The 23,197-nt window shown below is 45.6% G+C and overlaps 1 protein-coding gene across 2 annotated transcripts in view; it reads right to left on the bottom strand.

The window, feature by feature from the left end:
- The window catches only part of TP53BP2 (tumor protein p53 binding protein 2), a 317,637-nt gene that overhangs the window by 236,411 nt on the left and 58,029 nt on the right, over positions 1 to 23,197 (bottom strand). For both annotated transcript variants that reach the window (XM_069233831.1, XM_069233830.1), the window contains exon 3: positions 15,481 to 15,594. In XM_069233831.1, the coding sequence (XP_069089932.1) occupies positions 15,481 to 15,594 (114 nt within the window). The remainder of the gene's footprint in view (positions 1 to 15,480; positions 15,595 to 23,197) is intronic.

The raw sequence follows: 23,197 nt of genomic DNA, 5'->3' as shown, positions 1-23,197 counted from the left end.
TCACTCTGAGGCCAGTAACAAAGCCTGCACTGGGTGGAGATGCTAACACCTCCCCCAGGCAGGAGCTGTGACACCTGGCGGTGAGCCTCAAAGGCTCACCCCTTTGTCACAGCCCAGCAGGGCACTCCAGCTTAGTGGAGTTGCCCGCCCCCTCCGGCCACGGCCCCCACTTTTGGCGGCAAGGCTGGAGGGAACAAAGAAAGCAACAAGGAGGAGTCACTGGCCAGTCAGGACAGCCCCTAAGGTGTCCTGAGCTGAGGTGACTCTGACTTTTAGAAATCCTCCATCTTGCAGATGGAGGATTCCCCCAATAGGGTTAGGATTGTGACCCCCTCCCCTTGGGAGGAGGCACAAAGAGGGTGTACCCACCCTCAGGGCTAGTAGCCATTGGCTACTAACCCCCCAGACCTAAACACGCCCTTAAATTTAGTATTTAAGGGCTACCCTGAACCCTAGAAAATTAGATTCCTGCAACTACAAGAAGAAGGACTGCCTAGCTGAAAACCCCTGCAGAGGAAGACCAGAAGACGACAACTGCCTTGGCTCCAGAAACTCACCGGCCTGTCTCCTGCCTTCCAAAGATCCTGCTCCAGCGACGCCTTCCAAAGGGACCAGCGACCTCGACATCCTCTGAGGACTGCCCCTGCTTCGAAAAGACAAGAAACTCCCGAGGACAGCGGACCTGCTCCAAGAAAAGCTGCAACTTTGTTTCCAGCAGCTTTAAAGAACCCTGCAAGCTCCCCGCAAGAAGCGTGAGACTTGCAACACTGCACCCGGCGACCCCGACTCGGCTGGTGGCGAACCAACACCTCAGGAGGGACCCCAGGACTACTCTAAGACTGTGAGTACAAAAACCTGTCCCCCCCTGAGCCCCCACAGCGCCGCCTGCAGAGGGAATCCCGAGGCTTCCCCTGACCGCGACTCTTTGAATCCTAAGTCCCGACACCTGGGAGAGACCCTGCACCCGCAGCCCCCAGGACCTGAAGGACCGGACTTTCACTGGAGGAGTGACCCCCAGGAGTCCCTCTCCCTTGACCAAGTGGAGGTTTCCCCGAGGAACCCCCCCCTTGCCTGCCTGCAGCGCTGAAGAGATCCCTAGATCTCCCATTGACTTCCATTACAAACCCGACGCTTGTTTCTACACTGCACCCGGCCGCCCCCGCGCTGCTGACGGTGAAATTTCTGTGTGGGCTTGTGTCCCCCCCGGTGCCCTACAAAACCCCCCTGGTCTGCCCTCCGAAGACGCGGGTACTTACCTGCAAGCAGACCGGAACCGGGGCACCCCCTTCTCTCCATTCTAGCCTATGTGTTTTGGGCACCACTTTGAACTCTGCACCTGACCGGCCCTGAGCTGCTGGTGTGGTGACTTTGGGGTTGCTCTGAACCCCCAACGGTGGGCTACCTTGGACCAAGAACTAAGCCCTGTAAGTGTCTTACTTACCTGGTTAACCTAACAAATACTTACCTCCCCTAGGAACTGTGAAAATTGCACTAAGTGTCCACTTTTAAAACAGCTATTTGTGAATAACTTGAAAAGTATACATGCAATTTTGATGATTTGAAGTTCCTAAAGTACTTACCTGCAATACCTCTCGAATGAGATATTACATGTAGAATTTGAACCTGTGGTTCTTAAAATAAATTAAGAAAAGATATTTTTCTATAACAAAACCTATTGGCTGGATTTGTCTCTGAGTGTGTGTACCTCATTTATTGTCTATGTGTATGTACAACAAATGCTTAACACTACTCCTTGGATAAGCCTACTGCTCGACCACACTACCACAAAATAGAGCATTAGTATTATCTATTTTTACCACTATTTTACCTCTAAGGGGAACCCTTGGACTCTGTGCATGCTATTCCTTACTTTGAAATAGCACATACAGAGCCAACTTCCTACAGGATCTCTTCAGCGTTGCCGGCTGGCAAAGGGGGGGCTCCTCGGGGTAGCCACCACCTGGGCAAGGGAGAGGGCTTCCTGGGGGTCACTCCTGCACAGGAGTTCCGTTCCTTTAGGTGCTGGGGGCTGCGGGTGCAGGGTCTTTTCCAGCCGTCGGGAAATGGAGTTCAGGCAGTCGCGGTCAGGGGGAGCCTCAGGATTCCCTCTGCAGGCGTCGCTGTGGGGGCTCAGGGAGGACAACTTTGGTTACTCACGGACTCTGAGTCGCCGGAGGGTCCTCCCTGAGGTGTTGGTTCTCCACCAGTCGAGTCGGGGTCGCCGGGTGCAGTGTTGCAAGTCTCACGCTTCTTGCGGGGAGTTGCAGGGGTCTTTAAATCTGCTCCTTGAAACAAAGTCGCAGTTCTTTTGGAGCAGTGCCGCTGTCCTCGGGAGTTTCTTGGTCTCTTGGAAGCAGGGCAGTCCTCTGACGATTCAGAGGTCGCTGGTCCTGGAGAAAGCGTCGCTGGAGCAGGGTTCTTTAGAAGGCAGGAGACAGGCCGGTAGGACTGGGGCCAAAGCAGTTGGTGTCTTCTTTCTTCTTCTGCAGGGGTTTTCAGCTCATCAGTCCTCTTCTTCTTGTAGTTGCAGGAATCTAAATTCTTAGGTTCAGGGGAGCCCTTAAATACTAAATTTAAGGGCGTGTTTAGGTCTGGGGGGTTAGTAGCCAATGGCTACTAGCCCTGAGGGTGGGTACACCCTCTTTGTGCCTCCTCCCAAGGGGAGGGGGTCACATTCCTATCCCTATTGGGGGAATCCTCCTTCTACAAGATGGAGGATTTCTAAAAGTCAGAGTCACCTCAGCTCAGGACACCTTAGGGGCTGTCCTGACTTGCCAGTGACTCCTCCTTGTTTTTCTCATTATCTCTCCTGGACTTGCCGCCAAAAGTGGGGGCTGTGTCCAGGGGGCGGGCATCTCCACTAGCTGGAGTGCCCTGGGGCATTGTAACACGAAGCTTGAGCCTTTGAAGCTCACTGCTAGGTGTGACAGTTCCTGCAGGGGGGAGGTGTGAAGCACCTCCACCCAGAGCAGGCTTTGTTTCTGTCCTCAGAGAGCACAAAGGCTCTCACCGCATGGGGTCAGAAACTCGTCTCTCAGCAGAAGGCTTGCAGAGACCAGTCAGTCCTGCACTGAACAATTGGGTAAAATACAGGGGGCATCTCTAAGATGCCCTCTGTGTGCATTTTTTTAATAAATCCAACACTGGCATCAGTGTGGGTTTATTATTCTGAGAAGTTTGATACTAAACTTCCCAGTATTCAGTGTAGCCATTATGGAGCTGTGGAGTTCGTTTTTGACAGACTCCCAGACCATATGCTCTTATGGCTACCCTGCACTTACAATGTCTAAGGTTTTGCTTAGACACTGTAGGGGCATAGTGCTCATGCACATATGCCCTCACCTGTGGTATAGTGCACCCTGCCTTAGGGCTGTAAGGCCTGCTAGAGGGGTGACTTACCTATGCCACAAGCAGTGTGAGGTTGGCATGGCACCCTGAGGGGAGTGCCATGTCGACTTAGTCATTTTCTCCCCACCAGCACACACAAGCTGGCAAGCAGTGTGTCTGTGCTGAGTGAGGGGTCCCTAGGGTGGCATAAGACATGCTGCAGCCCTTAGGGACCTTCCCTGGCATCAGGGCCCTTGGTACCAGGGGTACCAGTTACAAGGGACTTACCTGGGTGCCAGGGGTGTGCCAATTGTGGAGACAATGGTACATTTTAGGTGAAAGAACACTGGTGCTGGGGCCTGGTTAGCAGGGTCCCAGCACACTTCTCAGTCAAGTCAGCATCAGTATCAGGCAAAAAGTGGGGGGTATCTGCAACAGGGAGCCATTTCTTACAAATACCACTTTCACCGCCTCACCATTAGAGATGCTGGCTGGCTAACACAATTCCCAGAAAAAGACACAAAACAGCCACAGAGGAGAAATAAACTAGAAGGGTCACCTAAACATAGGAAGAGTGTTCAGTCATAGTGTAATAAGGATGTTAAATTGGCCTGAATCATGGCCATAACTGTAATACAGAGTGATTATTAAAAGATATATGTAGGAAGTTGGCTCTGTATGCACTATCTCAAAGTAAGGAATAGTATGCACAGAGTCCAAGGGTTCCCCTTAGAGGTAAGATAATGGCAAAAAGAGATAATTCTAATGCTCTATTTTGTGGTAGTGTGGTCGAGCAGTAGACTTATCAGAGGAGTAGTGTTTAGCATTTCTTGTACACACACAGGCAATAAACGAGGAACACACACCCAGAGACAATTCCAGGCCAAATAGGTTTTTGTATAGAAAAATATATTTTCTTAGTTTATTGTAAGAACCACAGGTTCAGGATTTACAAGTAATACTTCAAATGAAAGGTATTTCATGTAGGAACCTTAGGAACTTTCAATTAGCAAAATAGCATATACAGTTTTCACATAAATGACATATAGCTATTTTAAAACTAGACAGTGCAATTTTCAACAGTTCCTGGGGGAGGTAAGTGTTTGTTAGTTTTTGCAGGTAAGTAAACCACCTACGGGGTTCAAGTTTGGGTCCAAGGTAGCCCACCGTTGGGGGTTCAGAGCAACCCCAAATTTACCACACCAGCAGCTCAGGGCCGGTCAGGTGCAGAGGTCAAAGTGGTGCCCAAAACGCATAGGTTTCAATGGAGAAGGGGGTGCCCCGGTTCCAGTCTGCCAGCAGGTAAGTACCAGCCTCTTCGGAGGGCAGACCAGGGGGGTTTTGTAGGGCACCGGGGGGGACACAAGTCAGCACAGAAAGTACACCCTCAGCGGCACGGGGGCAGCCGGGTGCAGTGTGCAAACAAGCGTCGGGTTCGCAATAGAAATCAATGGGAGGCCAAGGGGTCTCTTCAGCGATGCAGGCAGGCAAGGGGGGGGGTCCTCAGGGTAGCCACCACCTGGGCAAGGGAGAGGGCCACCTGGGGGTCGCACCTGCACTGGAGGTCGGATCCTTCAGGTCCTGGGGGCTGCAGATGCAGAGTCTTTACCAGGCGTCGGGTCTTTGAAGCAGGCAGTCGCGGTCAGGGGGAGCCTCAGGATTCCCTCTGCAGGCGTCGCTGTAGGGGCTCAGGGGGGTCAACTCTGGCTACTCACGGTCTCGTAGTCGCCGGGGAGTCCTCCCTGTGGTGTTTGTTCTCCACAAGTTGAGCCGGGGGTGTCGGGTGCAGAGTGCAAAGTCTCACGCTTCCAGCGGGAAACGTGTTTTGTTTCAAAGTTGCTTCTTTGTTGCAAAGTTGCAGTCTTTGGGGAACAGAGCCGCTGTCCTCGGGAGTTCTTGGTCCTTCTAGATGCAGGGTAGTCCTCTGAGGCTTCAGAGGTTGCTGGACCCTGGGAACACGTCGCTGGAGCAGTGTCTTTAGAAGTGGGGAGACAGGCCGGTAGAGCTGGGGCCAAAGCAGTTGGTGTCTCCGTCTTCTCTGCAGGTTTTTCAGTTCAGCAGTCCTCTTCTTCTTAGGTTGCAGGAATCTGAGTTCCTAGGTTCTGAGGAGCCCCTAAATACTGAATTTAGGGGTGTGTTTAGGTCTGGGGGGTTAGTAGCCAATGGCTACTAGCCCTGAGGGTGGCTACACCCTATTTGTGCCTCCTCACTGAGGGGACGGGGGCACATTCCTATCCCTATTGGGGGAATCCTCCATCTGCAAGATGGAGTATTTCTAAAAGTCAGAGTCACTTCAGCTCAGGACACCTTAGGGGCTGTCCTGACTGGCCAGTGACTCCTCCTTGTTTTTCTCATTATCTTCTCCGGCCTTGCCGCCAAAAGTGGGGCCGTGGCCGGAGGGGGCGGGCAACTCCAATAGCTGGAGTGCCCTGGGGTGCTGTAACAAAGGGGGTGAGCCTTTGAGGCTCACCGCCAGGTGTTACAGTTCCTGCAGGGGGAGGTGAGAAGCACCTACACCCAGTACAGGCTTTGTTACTAGCCACAGAGTGACAAAGGCACTCTCCCCCCATGTGGCCAGCAACATGTCTGGTGTGTGGCAGGCTGCTAAAACTAGTCAGCCTACACGGGTAGTCGGTTAAGGTTTCAGGGGGCACCTCTAAGGTGCCCTCTGGGGTGTGTGTTACAATAAAATGTACACTGGCATCAGTGTGCATTTATTGTGCTGAGAAGTTTGATACCAAACTTCACAGTTTTCAGTGTAGCCATTATGGTGCTGTGGAGTTCGTGCATGACAGACCCCCAGACCATATACTCTTATGGCTACCCTGCACTTACCATGTCTAAGGTTTTGCTTAGACACTGTAGGGGCACAGTGCTCATACACCTATGCCCTCACCTATGGTATAGTGCACCCTGCCTTAGGGCTGTAAGGCCTGCTAGAGGGGTGACCTACCTATACCTATAGGCAGTGTGAGGTTGGCAAGGCACCCTGAGGGGAGTGCCATGTTGACTTAGTATTTTTATCCCCACTAGCACACACAAGCTGGCCACCAGTGTGTCCCCAGGGTGGCATAAGACATGCTGCAGCCCTTAGAGACCTTCCCTGGCATCAGGGCCCTTGGTACCAGGGGTACCAGTTACAAGGGACTTACCTGGATGCCAGGGTGTGCAAATTGTGGAAACAAAAGTACAGGTTAGGGAAAGAACACTGGTTCCGGGGCCTGGATAGCAGGCCTCAGCACACTTTCAAATCATAACTTGGCATCAGCAAAGGCAAAAAGTCAGGGGGTAACCATGCCAAGGAGGCATTTCCTTACAATATATAATTAGCAAATAAAGCATTATCAGAAATACACTTTTGGCATTAGACTAATGCTCAAAACAGCCCCTAGAGGGCACCATAACAAAAAAATAATTTGTAAGAACCAGGGTCATGTAAGCATACTGATAGCCATAGAGGTCATAACCTCATGAAAAAAAACTGGAAAAAGTAATGCAGTGTAACCATATACTTAGGCCCTAGATGGGTGTTTTTAGGGCTAGCAGGTCTACTGCAAATATATTACAAACAAGGCCTTTAAATCAAAACAAAGCTGTAAAACAAAAGTTCTAGCCATGAGAAAGCTTAAAAGATACCCAATGGTGGGAGAGTTTTAAATTTTGGGGTCCCAACTAACTTGTGTTGGGACCCAGGGATGATGTACACAGAAAGAGCGTTTTGAAGGTGGTCCCATCTCTAGAGAACACCACAATAAAAACAGCATTTAGAGGAAACATGGTCATGTAACCATAAAGTCTGCCCTTCGAGAGCATAACCACATGAAAATAGAATGGGAGAAAGTAATGCAGTGTAACCACATACTTAGCCCCGAGAGGAAGTAGTGCATTACACATTTTCAAAGCTAGCAGGCCTACTGCAATGATATTACAAACAGAGCCCATAAAGCGTAACTTATCACAGCTGTAAAACAAAAGTTCCAGCCATGAGAGATCTTAAATAGATAATGAATGGTGGTAGGGTTATTATTTCAGAGTCCCCACTTTCATAGTGTGGGGCATGTAGATAGAAAGAGCACATTGTGGTCAATGTTTTGAAGGTGGTCCCACTGTCCTAGGACCACCACAGGCTGAGTTATGCGCAACAATGTTTTGTAAAAGTAATGACCTGGAAAGCATTATGGGGCATGTTTGCATGCCAGGAATGTTTTAGAATGTTGATATGACTGTAATGCTTAGAGCAGCCCCTAGAGGACAACACAATGAAAATAGCATTTGTAAGAAACATGATCATGTAACTATATAGTTAGCCCAAACAGGGCATAACCACACAAAAAGAAAATGGCAATAAATAATGCAGTTTAACTAGATGTTTAGCCCCTAGAAGACAGAGTGCATTACACATTTTCAAGGGTTAGCAGGCTTACTGCAATGATTTTGCAAACAAGGCCCTTAAAACAAAAGCTATTCCAAGCCATAAAACAAAGGTTCCAGCCATGAGAGTGCTTAAAAGGACACTGTATGGTGGGAGGGGTTATTATTTTGGGGTCCCCACTAATCTAGTGTGGGGACCCAGACATGACATAGACAGAAAGCGAGTGTCACGTGCTGAACGTTTTGGTGGTGGTACTATTGTCCTAGGATCACCACAGACTGAGTTATGAGCAACAAATGTTTTGTAAAAGTAATGCCTTGCAAAGCATTATGGGGTGAGATTCCAGAGTGCAGTGAATATTGTAGTATCGGCCCTCCCGCTGTGCCCGAGGAGCTGCTTTCGCGGATTTCTGTTTTACATAAAGTATTTGCCAATTTAAAGTGTTTTAAGGTGAGAGACACAAGAAATGACTGATTAGGTAACTGAACAAGGTGACCAGTGCTCCAATACCGCTGATCGAGGTCATGATGTTGTGCCAGTTCGTGCTGTGAGTGCAATGGCCACCATGCAGCACGAAGGGAGAGACAAAAGAAAAAAGATAGTTTGCCCATGCTGAAGTATATCGGCAATCGTGCAATGAGCCATGTAACAAGGGCAGTCTGCAATGCATGACAAAAACAGCCTTAAGGCAAGACAAACGTAAAGCATTTACTAATGACATCACGTGATTTTTAAAAGGCAAGCCAAGGAACGAATGAAAGTGATAAGTGTGAGATGGGTGTGGTTAAAAGCCCACAATACTTACAACAGGTGAAAGCGCGTGCGCGCTCAACCTAAAAAAGAAATGCAGCAATGCATCTTAGCACACAGCTCTCCTTACACTTACAAAACCAACAGAAACAATTGCTAAGCAACAGGCTGGGTAAGTATACCTATGCATCACCACCCAGCCGACGTAATATCAGCCTCTTTCCTAAGGCCTTTACCATGAAAATTGAAACAAACCTTCACTCGTCAGTCTGAGGATGACTCATACTTGAAATATTCCTTTAAAGCTATCTATCCAACAATGAATGGATCTCATTGTACAGAAGAACTACAGCCTAAGAATGGCATTTTCATAATGGAATGCAATTTCAGCTATATCAAGTCATTTTACAGATATTAGGCTCAAGGCACAAAGCTTTTTGAGAAAACTTTTGACTAGATTTGTCGTTTCTAGGAAAAGAGTGAGGTCTCACGAGGCAGTTCTGCTAATGCATATGATGTAATGCTATTATTGCAGCTCTGCAAAAGACATACTGTGGACTGGATCAACCTCAGAAAGAGACAGCCAGTGTCATGCAGCTCACTTTCAATCATGCTTGGAACGTATGTTAAAAATATCCTGTTCCAGTTCCTTTTTCACCTTTTCACTTCAAAGGGTTAGTGTTCAGTTTTGACTTTGTTGTATGTTGGTCTCCACCAAAACATATTGATGCATTCTCTCAGGTTAAGCGTGAATTTTCCATATCAGTCAATGACCACTCTCCACAAGGGACAAGGAAACAGATACACGAATAAGCTATGGCAAAACCAATAGGACTCAGCTTTGGGATCTAGTGGCTTTGCCAATTGGTTTTAGCGATGCTCTGTTCCAACCTCCATGCAGTGCATCATGCCTAAGGCAGAGGACAAAAAAGCCTACACGTGATCAAAGTCATTTCGTAGGCATGGTTGCCCTTCATGTGTGCCTATAAAATGACACCGTCATATTTATTTTCTTTATTTACCAACAAGAGTCTGGCCGTAAATAAAAAGAAAAAAAGTAGCAAAAAAAAAGTAGCACAAAAGATTATTATTTTTTTTTTTTATTGAAAGGCTGAAGTAACAGGGATAGAGGTGACGGAAACAACATGGAGACCGGGGAGAAGTACACAACAGGGTGAGAGCAATGTGGAGCACGTGGGCCAGGGAAGTACATTGACTAAAGCAACTTTGGGCTGGGGGAGAAGCACACGAGGCAAGCACAAGAAGAAGGGGAGCAGCACACAGGTGAGAGCAACACGAAGAACAGTGGGGGTGGGAGGGGGGTGCAGACCATGAGGAAAAAAACCTGCACTCCACTCACGGAGTACTTAACCAAAAAAAAAAAAAGGAAGTGCTTGCAACCTAAAACAGTGGAAGGACACAAATAATGAGGACATGCTCAAGTGGCAGGACAAACACAAGAGGAAGAAAAGAAACATAAGCTAACAGAAAAGAAGTAACGAAAATGGTGAATTCAGTTCGCACTGGTTTGCACTTTTTTCACTAGTGCAATATTCTGTGATGTGGATGAATCTCTGGCATGATGAAAGTCTGTTTGTGGAATGAAGTTCCTGAGTTTAGATGCTGGTTTCAAATAAGCTATTAAAGGTAGTAATTTAAGTGCATTTTTCTCAACTTATACTAGGTTTGTTTGAGCCTCTTTGTTGTATGTCCCATCACGGAGTTTGTTTGAAAATATGATAATCTTCATGCAGTGCAAAAGAACACAGTCTTGGGAGAAACCGTCTCGTGGATGCGTTGGGGAAAATGGGAGAAAGGCTGTGCGAGACAGGCTGCAACGAGTGATTAAAAGAGACTCCTCTTCAGGGGTGAGAGATGGCTAGACAGAGGACCCAATGTATGAGGAATTAGTGAGAGAGCAGAAAACGAGTGCTATGAATGAGTGAAAGTGACGGCAGGATATATTGTCATCGAACACACAGGGGGTGAAGATAAGGAACTGGTAGAGGACCACAATTATACTGAAGCAACCAGGTAAGGTAGGAACGAGTAGTATTATGGGGAAGGAGGTGAGAGAGAAAGAAATAGCAAAAAAGCAAGTAAAGAGAAGGGGAAGAAAAGGGCAGAGAGCACAAGAATGAGGAAGGGAATGATGGGAAGGAAGGGAATGATGAGAAGAGGGGGAAAGGAATGTTGAGGAAAGGAGGAAAGGAATGTTGAGAAAAGGAGGAAATGAATGATGAGAAGAGGAGGAAAGGAACGTTGAGAAAGGAGGAAAGGAAGGATGAGAAGAAGAGGAATGATGAGAAGAGGAAAGGAATGATGAGAAGAAGAGGAAAGGAATGATGAGAAGAAGAAAGGAATGTTGAGAAAAGGAGGAAAGGAATGTTGAGAAGTGGAGGAAAGGGAGGATGAGAAGAGGAGGAATGATGAGAAGAGGAAAGGAATGATGAGAAGAGGAGGAAAGGAATGATGAGAAGAGGAAAGGAACGAGAAGAGAAGAGGAAAGGAACGAGAAGAAAGGAAGGATGAGAAGTGAAGGAAAGGAGTGAAGGAAAGGAGGAAAGGAAGGATGAGAAGGAGGAAAGGAATGATGAGAAGATGAAAGGAAAGAGGAAAGGAATGAGGAGGAGGAAGGGGAGACAGGCTGTAAGAGAATAAGAAACTAAGGAATAGGGAGGAGAATGGGGTAAAGCATAAGAGAAAGGTAGAAATGGAGTGAGAAACCGCCCGTTATGTGAGTTTGATGACACGAATGAGGGAAGAGTGAAAGAGAAGGGAAAGGGAGTGAGAATGGTGGGAGGAAGAAGTGTGAGGTAAACGAGGGAGAGAGCAAAGTGGAGACAGAGGGGGAGAGAAACAAAAGAGTAAGGAAGGATAGAGAAACAAACATTCAGTGTGAGGGGTCTTGATAGTCCTGTAGCTAGTATAGAGCTTGGGATAAACATTCCCCCAGCCCCCCAACCAGCCTGGGGGGTGGGGACGGCTGCAGGAAAGGCAGTAAACGGGAATCAGAAACCTGCTGAGGATAAAAATACAGAGCAGAACAGGAGTAACTGCAGAAATAGTCAAAGATAAACCAAAAGCTGGTCCTTCACAAACAGTCTCAAGTGCTTGAAGTGCTGGGCCCTTTACAAAGAATGCTAATTGTGGATAAAAGATCAAAATAATTGGTAATTTATTTCTACAAATAAAGGGACTCCATGAAACTGCCAGCAACCACCTGAAAAGCAGTTTGTTTAAAATTAAGAACTTTGACTCCACGAATGCGCCACAGCCCGAGGCAAAATATACTAAAATGTGCCGGGAGACACTTCAAGACCATCAAACTAGTCCAAATACTACAAAGAAAGCAAAAACAGATTCAAGGGAGAGTTGTAGGAAAGCACACAGCACTCACATCAAAGAACCTATTTCCAAACACACTATGTATAGGTTGTATGGCGAAGCTGCTCGTGTGTCCTAGTGCACATGACGCCAGTAAGGAGCATTTGTCTGGAAATGAGCCTCAAAAAACAATGGAAACTTTTCAGCAAAAAATAGATTAAGTGAGCAAGAGGAGGAAGAGAAGGGGGGAAGGTTAGAGGCTGGACAGATAAATAGCGAACAAAGGAGGGTGCGATATGACAAGCAGGCAATATGAGGAGAGAGGGGCAGAGAGAAGTAGAGAGAGAACGAGCTATGGTGGAAGGAGAAGAGAAAAGGAGGGAAAGACCAAAGTAAACAGAACACACTCATGTAGTCTTGAGGGGAAGGATGTAAGGGAGATGCTCACAATCCACGCTGTCTGCAGTGTTATTGAGCCAGTCCAGCAAATACCTAATCCAGGTTCAGTGGATTGTGGCCGACATCTTTGAATGGTTATGCTGCCAATTTCCCAGCACTGCATTATCATTAGAAGAGTACATAAACATAGCATTTGTGATCAGTTTAAGGTGACTTGATGAGCATTTTAAACATACAAATTTCTGAAAGTAACAATCACTTTTAAAAAAAGTTATTGTTGTCTTTTAATAACTATGGCAGGGCATCAGTAGCGTTCTACAATTTCTTTAAAAAAAGCCATTTGTAAAGCCAGTATGCCTTGCTACTGGGACCTATTGGCTTTGCCAATGTTTTTTAGCCACACTACGCACATGCCTGATGCTGTGCAGCATGGCTAGAGTTAAAGAGAAAAAAAAGCCTTTGACGAAGCTGTCCATGTATTTTTGTAAGCACATGTGTTCTTTTCTATTTTGTTACCTTCACAAATTTAATAACTAACTAAAAAACAAAATACAACTAGGTGAGCTGGGTAACAGATGCGAAAACAACACGAGTGAGTGCGGGGGAAACACAAGCAACACAGGAGGAAGAGGAAAAGAGATGCAAAAATCAAACTTGGAGGGGGAACAAATGTGAAAGCAACACAAGGGAGTCCAGGAGCAATGGGGAAAAAGCACAGAGGGCACAGGAGGGGAAGGCAATGAGGAGAAGCATACGAGCTAACACAACAGGAAGAGAACAGGTGGCGGCAAGAAAAGGAGAGAAGCACACAAGACGATTCAAAAACACATGCACTCTCAAGGACATAGCACAAAAGAAAAAAGAAATGCTTGAGGAGCAAGCAATGGAAACCGATGCCAGCAAAGCAAAGGTAAAGAGACAATAAGAGGCAATGGTCCATGGGAGAGAGAAACACAAGAATAACAAGCAGGGACACGAATAATCAAAGTTATTTACCTTCAGTAACGCCTTATCTGGTAGAGACTATCTAGCTGCTTATTCCTTACCTTAGAATAATCCGCAGCCATCAGACTGGATCCGGCAATTTTTCCACAGCAGTTCCCCCATGCCAGGAGGTACTGTCGTACGGCTCTGAATGTCGTTGTCCATACTGGGAGTGACGTGTTCGGTGTCTATATAGGTGCCACCCCAGCATGCTGACGTCAGTTTCTTTTCACAGCTTTCCAAGCCAGAAGTGCGGAGTCACAAAGAACATTGACCAGACCACTGGTGTGTAGAATCAAAGCCCTGAAAGGGGAACAAACCTGATCCTAGAAATCCATCTGCACCGCGGGGAGACTGGGTGGTTTGGTAAGGAATCTGCAGCTAGACAGTTTCTTTATCAGATAAGGAGACTTGCTCATCTGATAGAAACTATCAGCCGCATATTCTTACCTTAGTATAGATACCCAAGCAATACCTCCCTGGAGGTAGGTCTGCGAAACGATCTGGCTAATGTGTGTCATTTAAATTAATGCTTAGAAAAGGATGAAGCACGGTATTCAGTGCTATAGCTGGAAGTTGGCGGGGGTAGACAGTTGCACAGCATTCTTTGATAAGCAATACAATAATTGTGTGTGTTCCTGGACTCTCATAGCTGCGCACCTATAAAATGTTTGTCTTTAGAGAAACATGCCTAAGAAACATTGATAAAATCAATAGATTTCGTAGAGGTGAACCAAATTGGCTTTGCGAATGCTTGTTTAGTCTTTCTTGTCAATATAATTTCCTTGTCTCTTATGTGATGCCTTTTGTTCCTGTTCTTGTGTTTGTCCCTCACAAGCATGGGCAACAGGTTCTTTACTATCCTTTCAATTCAATGCCTTGTGTCCATCCACTGCGTGCATTCAGTAGTTTTGCTTTCAGCACTCAATGGCGGCGTGTGTATCCTGCTCTTTCCCCTTTCTGCTCTCCTCCCTCTGTCCTGCTTAAACAGCACAGTTCAAGGAATTCTGTTATTCATTGCTCTCTGGCACAGCAATGCTTGATTTCACAAGGGATTTCAATCTTGCTTACCGGTCACTAATAGTATTCTGTACTTCTAAATTTGCTTCTATGTTTATTCATTTTAGCCCAGCCTCAAGGTTATTGCCTACTTGTCTGAAGCCTCAGTTTGCTGCAAGAACCACTGTCAGGAATGGAGTGGGGAACCAATATTAGCCTCAAATCAGATTCTTTTGTCTCCTTGTTCATACATTGTGCCATACATCACGTCACCCATCCTTTTATCTATCTATCTATCTATCTATCTATCTATCCAGCCATCATTTGTTCCATCCATTTATCGCTCTATTCTCTGCTTGCTTTCTCTCTACCTCATCCCAACCCATCTTCAAGCCCGCCCCCCTCCCTGCCCTGCCCCCACCTCACCAGAGAAATGCCCAGTGGAATAAAAGGCCTGCACTGCAAGCATCAAGGTTTTCTCTCACTGCATATATTACAGTGATGTGCTCTGGCTTTCCTCTTTTGAATATCTTTTTGTTTTAACACAGCTTGGCTTGTGCTTTTGTCAGATTCATATTACATTGGGATTAGCTTAGAATCCCAGGAAGTAGCATGCAGAGGTATGCATCTGTAGTGGCTCACTTCTTGTGTGCGGTTCATTTCACTGCACTGTTCCTTGTGACAAATTATTTTCTGAAGAATGCTTTAATACAATTGTAGGCTTTTGTAAATGCTTTAAAAAAGGCGAAACTCTTATTTTATTATTCTTGGGATGGCCCCAGAACATGACATAAATGCAGGGTTTTCTATTGAACAGCATTCCTAAAAAGCATTGGCGAAGCCATAAAGCAAGACTTAGTGGCTTTGCCAATGCTTTTTCCATATACTGTCCGTACCATCGTACCGTGGAAGCACAACTGTGAGGAATGTAGGGAACTGAAACTGTTGCAGCCGATTCTTCCCTAAAGGGAATTCAATATATCTTACCTCAGTTACGGAGGAGTCTCTACTTGATTCCTACAGATACAGTTCCTAGTAAAGGGCACCATCAGTCGAAAGACAAATGTTTGAAGCTGAAGCTTTGGTTGAGTATAAAGAAGCTGAAGACCTGGCTTTTAAATTAACTAGCTTACCATGGGCAGGACTAGGCACACACACACCTGCTTAGGGCCAAGATACTCTGGTGAGCGAGCCACAGCGAGCTTTACATATACACATAACAGAACATAAAGCATGGCATACATGCAAGTATGCATTCAGAGGCCAAAAATTTTTTTCTCTTTAGACATTTAATACTTGTTCTTTTACACGTATACACTTACCAGATTCCCTGGATGGTGGCCGCTCATGACGAAGGAAAAAGCGAATTTCATTTCTTTGGTTACCCAAGTTTTGCAAAAAATCTAACATCCGTTCATTGTCAGCAACAGGACGCTCTGTTAAAATTAAAGAAAATAAAGTCAGGTTCCATAGAACTATTCTACAACACTAATGCCATAAACTCAAAATCTAAATCTAAGAGAAGAATTTGTACAATAGTCCCGGATACTGGTAAAGAAAGCTACTGCAGTTAGTAGAATGGACCCTTGAACGCCTATGCTAGGAAACTGGGTTAAAGATGTTGCTGAATGACACTGACAGATTAAACCAAAATGGAGCTCAACAGAACGGATGCGGCTCTGAGAGAGGATTCACAGATTTATAGGACACCAACTAGAAACCTGGTCTACTCGTCTGATATCAGGTCCTCATGAACTTTACATAATGATAGGAAGATTTAAATGTACAAATTGATTACAGTGCAACTAGTTGATGAAAGTGTTGCTGAAAAGCAATGAAGCTATGCGTGTTCGCTTATATGGTATGATACTGAGCGGGTGACTGACTTTATAGGCCAATCATCCTACTTAGAGAATGTGGCCTTCCTAGGGAGCCATGACACTAAACACAGAACCAGAGTGATTAGAGTCATTCTGCTGATATACCAAACACACAACCAGATAGGCTGCAGAACAGCACCTGTGGCGTTCTTACACATATGGAAACTGTCAACAAGACTTTGCCACTTCCATCAATACTAGACAGAACAAGGACCTAAAAGAAGGACCCTGGAGTACAAAATAAGGAGATGGTATGTATGTTGTTCCACAAAGTTCAAAGACTGAATCTCCTCTTAGCTGAATCAACAGGCAAACAAAAAGCAGAGTGAGTGAATCCTGTAGTCAAGGTACACATCCTAGCTCCTAAAACAATACTACTTTTTTTTTTTTTTTTTTTTTTTAACTAGCTGAGGTATCTTCAGGGCTGTTATAGACGGCATTTCAAATTATTTGAACCAACTGCGAATTTACAATTAACTAGCCAACTACTCTGTTCCTCTTTGAGCTAGAGTATGTCACATATATGTAACAAAAAATGCCTGATCCGTGTGGTGCGTTAGGCTCCTATAAACGAGCTAGTAGGAAAAACAACAATTTAAATTTCCATTTACTTTTGTAGATGCTGTCGCTCTACCACACTGCCAACATTCAAAAGTCCTTTGCGGAAACCTAAACCTGCACCCATGACCTCTGTGTTTTTTTAATGACTGGCTAAGCGATTGGCACCCAGCCTCAAAAACCACAAGTAGTCAACTCACACTCTACTATACACGGCTTTATAGTATTTTTCATCCATCTGCTCCTTAAAAGAAGGCGTGTTGGCTGGCTGAAGTGCTCCAGACAAATGCAAAAGTAAACCTGTGGTATTTTGTAAACCAGTCAAAACAGAACAAGGCATAGTTTTGAGCAAAATGAAAGAAAATGAACTGATTGAGATCAAACAGTGAAATTGCACTACAAATTAGTCTTAAATGAGGGCAGACTCAGCACAATTTGAGAATTTATTGTCACGTTTAGGGCAGACATCAGTGCATTATGTCCTTTTTGGAGATAATCTCTTAGAGGGTCTGGATATAAATGTTGATGACGATTAGAATCAAACCAGAAGTAGGCTGCTACCTTCCAACCCCATCTGCTATCCTTCAAACACTAAAGAACACAACCACCACAACTGACTGAAGGGAGAAGAGGACATCATTGCCTAGGCATTTGAGAACATTTCCTATGCTGCATTTTCATACACTGCCTATAACATTTTTAAAAAACTGTCAAGTAAAGGAGGTCTTGATTCATGTCTATGTAATCTTTAAGTTCCAGCATTGCCTGGGATACTGAAACCTACTTGGCATTTACACTAACATTCATTGTTGATTACATGTATCTACCCATATTATTTTTTGTAGAATGCTTGTATATTTTACTTGTCATCATACTTATTTTCATAGATACTGCAAGGAAAGTATATACTAGTTCACAGATATGATGTGAGAGAGTATCAGCTTAAAGTGGTTCAATATAGTTAGATGGGCTTTGTACTCCTTCAGATGCCACATCTCACATTTTACAAGCAATCTCAGATGCAAGACAACAGACAAATATGAGACGGACCAGAGTCAAACCTAACTAAAGAAAATATCCCAAATGTAATTACATTTGAAAAAGAGATGCATGAAGGCATTTCAGAGCTGAGGTTTCCAAGAAAAATGAAAGAAAGCAAACACTTGCAACAAGTATTTTTAAAGTGGACAACTACAAATATAGAAAAATTAATAGGGTGATGGCATTTTGGAAACTCCTCTACTGTGTCATAATTTCCATGATGAAATACCTAACAGTTATAAATTAACCATTTCTAATTCTAAGTAAGCCAGGACAATGTTTCTTTATGAATAATGCTCACACAAGACTTGATGCCCCTCCTGGTCATTTAACTCCTAGAACAAGAACCATTCTCACTTATGGTGAGACAGCAGTGGTATACGCAGAGGATTCTATAAAGTATTAAAAAATAAACAACAGGATAAGCTTATGGAAGTGAGGTGCAGGTGAATTTAAAAAGAATACCCCCAAATGTAAACAAAAAGTACTGTGCAATCTTTTCTTTGCTGAAATCTAAAATAAAATCCATATTGCAAAGATGTAGTTTTGTCACCCTCCTATGGTAAAAAGCAAAGGGGATGACAGATACATATGTGATATCAAAGTAGATTCTTGTGAAAGGTTCCCTCACCGCTGTTACAGAGCCCATACAATGAAAAGGCAGATTTGGATGGTAAAATTGAAGGATTTAGAAGAGATCGTACTCCTATTTCTAACACAGATCAATTCCATACTGCTAACTAAATTCTTTCATCAAAGCATATATGTTTTATAAAGTTATACTAAGCATTGATTGCTAACTTTAGTAACACAGACAGGGATGTCAGGCAAAATTAATTTCCGGTATTATGAACTAGATGCAGCAGGTAAAACTGGAGACAATCATTTATGGGATACATTCTATCCAGTGGTGAGGCAACGAATTATGAAGGAGAAAAGGCAATGCATTATGAAGTGGTGGATATGGGGATCAAATGGATCTTTGGTCAAGAAAGGGGTGAGGCGAAGTGTAGGAAGCTGGCCTATACTGTGTCCAAGCAAACCCTAATTAGTAAGTGTTACAGTGTCTAGACAGCCGGGGCTCTCTAGGGTAGCTGTAGTGAGCAGCCAATACGTATCTAGAAGGCATGTGAAGCACTTGCAATACCACTGCAGTCACACAGTAGCTTATCACACATAAAAGGAACCACACAGTGTTGAAACAATAAAGGTACTTTATTATAGGCACCCCAAACTAGACTACCAGTGGTATAACTCCCTCTGGAGGTATGAACACACAAGATATACACAGGTAAGTACTCAGCAAAAGAAATAAATAAAGGGCCCAAACTAAATACTAAAGACATGGAATGTAGATGGGTGTCCCCCACCAGTGTGTATGGACTAGTTAGACAATCGCTGGGGGAAAGGGAAACCCCAAAAGGTAAGTACCTAGATCATCACCAGAGGTCGGCTGCAGAGGGGTAATATACCTGGTTTTCCTATAGGCTAACATGGGGATGTTGCAGTTGGAGAATGCAGAAGCAAGACCGGACCAATGGAACCCAAGGGCGGATTCCGGGTGAGGAAGACCTGCAAAAGAAGGGACAGAGTCCAGTCAGGGAAAGAGTGTCCCGGTGGGGCAGGAGCCAAAGCCCACCCTTCTGAATCTGAAGCTCTGGATCGACGGTGATGGATGAAGTCCAGCTGCATCGTCCAGGGCCTGCAGAGGAGTCCCCGAAGTTGCCTACGAGCTGTCCCTCGACAGTCGCCAGATTGCAGATGGGTCAGTGGTCAGGAGGACCACCAACAAGCACGGGCAAATGCAAATTGAGCTGTTGAAGTTTTGCACAGCTGTGGAGGACCAGCAAGGTCCTGGGGACTGAATACTTGGAAGGGAGTCCGGGCTGACACTCAGAAGACAGGAGAGCTAGCAGAAGCAGTCGGAGCCCCCACAAGCAACCCAATGGCAGCAGGCACAGTAAGTCGAAGTGAGGCCCAGTCAGCACACCTGAAGCGGAGGCCCACGTCGCTGGAGCAGCAGAGAGGAGACTGTCCTTGCAGAGGTAGAGTGCCAGGGGCCAGGGCTACTTGGATCCTGAAGATCCCTTGGAGCAGGAGTCAATAAGCCTTGGTTGGTGCAACAGTCAAGGTGCACAGTGATTCTGTCCTAGGGGCAGAGGCAAGGACTCACCATCTCTTACGTCAAACAGAAGGCAGAGAAGTCCCAGGGGATCCCTCAGAACCACCAAATATGTTGGAGAATCTTTGCAGATTCTAAGAATAAAAGATCCCAGGGCTCAGGCCTTAGGTGCCTGTGGATGCAGGGGGGTGACTCTTTCACTCCAAGAGAGATTACTTCTTGTTTCTTGGTGCAACTGAAGTCTTGCCGACCCCAGAGAGTGCACAGCCTTGGAGATGTTGCAAAATGCTGACAGGAGCTGCGGAAACAATGTTGCAAGGAGAAGTCTCCTCAGACGATGCAGTCTTGTTTGGTTTCTGTGTAGCCAGCAGCAGTTCCAGAGGCCAGGAGCAGAAGATGTGTCTGCAGAGCATTCCTGGTGGGATCTTGCATGACGAATCCGGGGACCCACACTCAAGGGGGTTCCTAAATAGCCCAAAAGGGAGATTTGGTCACTCTCTGGGGTGACCCCCTACCAGGAGGATTCATGGACGTCATTTAACTGGCCTAATCAGTCAGAGGCTCCCAGGGGCCTCTGCACATCTGATTTCCAAGATGGCAGAACCAAGAGGTCACCTGGAGGAGCTTTGGGCAACACTCTAAGGATGGAACTGGACAGGAGAGTCACTCGTCTTTCCTCTGTGTGTTTCACCTCAGAGTGGGGACCAGTGGTGCCTGGACTGGTGCAAACCGGATTATGCAATGAGGGCACCAAATGTACCCTTCAAAGCAGTCCGGTGATGTGGGGAGGCTACCCGTGCCCAGCCCAGTAACACCTAAGTGAAACGACTTGGGTATCTAATCAAATGTAAGGAATCTGCTGCTAGACATCTCCATAAGATGAACAAGTTACTCCAGTATTGGAACTTTCATAGATTCACATGCTTGAATCATTCCCCGTCGTCGAGATGGGAGTCTCCCGGTACATTATAATACCAATGTAGAAGCAACTATAATGGAAAAAAGGCTCAAAGGCTTTCACCTTAGTAGCCTATCCACGTCTCTTAGAATAAAAGGACCAAACCCAAGCCTCAGCCAATCAGGCTTCCCCTCCCTCTAGAACCCTCCTGTGATAAGCCCCATTCACTCAGATTTTCTACCGCACGTCGTGCTAGGGAGTCTCCACTGAGTTCTACTCAGTCAAATCTGCAAAGATCTATTTATAGTGCTTTTTCTACCAGAGAAAGAAGATTTCTTCAACAAGCAAGGCTTCAAACGTATTGCCTGGCCTAGGGGAATTCTATTTTCTCAAAATGTAAACATGCCAGACAAAGAAAAGAAAAGCCTTTTTAGAGCCTGCAAAACCTGTGGAAAGAGGATCCACACAAGGACTACATTTATTGCCTTTATCCTGATCATGTAGCCAAAGACTGTAAGGTATGCAGAACATTTTCTAACAAAACCCCGAAGGACAGAGAGGGCAGGTTACTGATTTGGCTACAGAAATTGAAATCCAGATCAAACCCCGTTTCTGGTTCTGATAGTGAGGAGGATTCTTCTTCATCAAGAAAGTTACACAAAAGGGGCAGATCTCCTCAAGCTCATCATTCTGAGGATCCACCTAAAAAAGCTTTCAAAAAGACAAAACAAGTGTCTTCTAAAGCTTACAGCCCTTCCAGTTCTCCTCACAGGAGTTCTGTATCATCCAAAATAGACTCGAAAGAACGTTCGGTTTCCTCAGAACGCAGTAAAAAAGCCTTTTCTGAGCCCCCAACACCACCTCCTGTGGTAAAGCATAATTTCCCGAAAAATCTGGAAAAAGTACGACGACACAGTCGACGGCAGCATTGTCGACGGCAGCGTCAAAGGGAGTGTATACGGCCACAACGTCGACTATCTCTACAGCAGGTACTGCTTCAATGATGGTTACCTTGACGACGTCCTCTTCAATGGGATTTTCAGTCACGTTGTCGACGATCAATGTAGTCATCGCTTCTCCTCCATCGAAGAAACAGTTGGTGAGACCGACGACGACAACACTGTTACCGTTGTCGACCGAGAGTTTCACCGTCGTCACAGCTAACTCCGTCGACGATACCACAGACGAAAAAACATATAATAAATCTGAATTGCTTTCGCCATTGCCCACATCACCAAGTAAGGTATCATCATTGGTACCTACACATCTTTTATAGGAGGAGGATTCAGAGGATGAGGGCCCCTTTGGGACTGCACATAGCCCTTCAGAACTGCATGTGAAGTGCCAGGACTTGGAGGAGGCTATACAGCATAATCCCCAAACCTTTTATTAGCAGGGACAGCAATATCCTTACCAAGAACAAATGGCCCCTATGCCGGGATCTCTTATAGCAGACTTACAATTGATGATAGAGAACTACAGAAGACTATTTCCGCCGGCAGGCTCGGAAGTACAGCAACCATCTTTGACACCTTCTGTGCCTCTTACTTCCACTCCTATTCATTCAGGGGTACCACTGTTGGATGTACTACCACATACACCCATATCAGTTCCGACACAAGATCTATCAACATCGGACGAGGACAGAGAGGAGGGAGAATTGCCGGATGCAATAACAAGAGTGGGATGATTACCAAATTCCTACTACATCTTCACCTTCCCCTGTCCCGATAGATTCCCCTCCGGGTGACATCGGAAGTTTTCACAGTTTCATAGAAAGAGCTAAGAAGAGGTTTGAGCTGCCCATGCCAACGAAACAAATGTATTGTTTCCTCTATGATTTTAAAGAACCTTTTCAAAAGAGAATAAAATTGATGCCTATAGTGGACTATATATGGGATGAAGGCATCAAAGAGATGAAAAACCCAACTACCGTCACTCCTGTCCTACCTCGTCTAGACAAAAAATATAAGGCACCTGACGACTCCCCGGCCTGCCTCACGGGACACCCCAAACCAGACTCAGTCATTACCCAAGCTGCGCAGCACAGGTCCAGAAACCCTTCGGGACCAATATCTGCTCCACCAGACAAGGAGGGTAGAAGACTGGATAATATAGGGAAACGTTTCTCCTTGATGTCTTCTCTTATGATAAGGGCCTCCAACTCTTTGGCTATAATTGGCAGGTACGACAGACAATTATGGGCAGATATTGCTCCCTACTTAGATCAACTACCAGAGGAATCAAAGAAGGCAGCAAGAAAAATCTTCCAGGAAGGTGAAAGGTCTTCCGCCAAAGTTATAGACTGTGCGATGGATATCGCTACTGCTGCGTTTCGGCAGCTGGCAGGCACTGCTGTTTTAAGAAGGCAGGGTTGGCTCCATGCAACTTCTTTTAGACCAGAAGTTCAAAACAAGATTCTAGACTTGCTGTAAAGAAATGGCTCCCTGTTGCAGTTACCCCCCACTTTTTGCCTGATACTGATGCTGACTTGACTGAGAAGTGTGCTGGGACCCTGCTAACCAGGCCCCAGCACCAGT

Source organism: Pleurodeles waltl, chromosome 5, assembly GCF_031143425.1.
Source record: "Pleurodeles waltl isolate 20211129_DDA chromosome 5, aPleWal1.hap1.20221129, whole genome shotgun sequence".
NCBI lineage: Eukaryota > Metazoa > Chordata > Amphibia > Caudata > Salamandridae > Pleurodeles > Pleurodeles waltl.
Note: the sequence above shows the minus strand (reverse complement) of the source record. Positions and strands in the feature narration are given on the sequence as shown.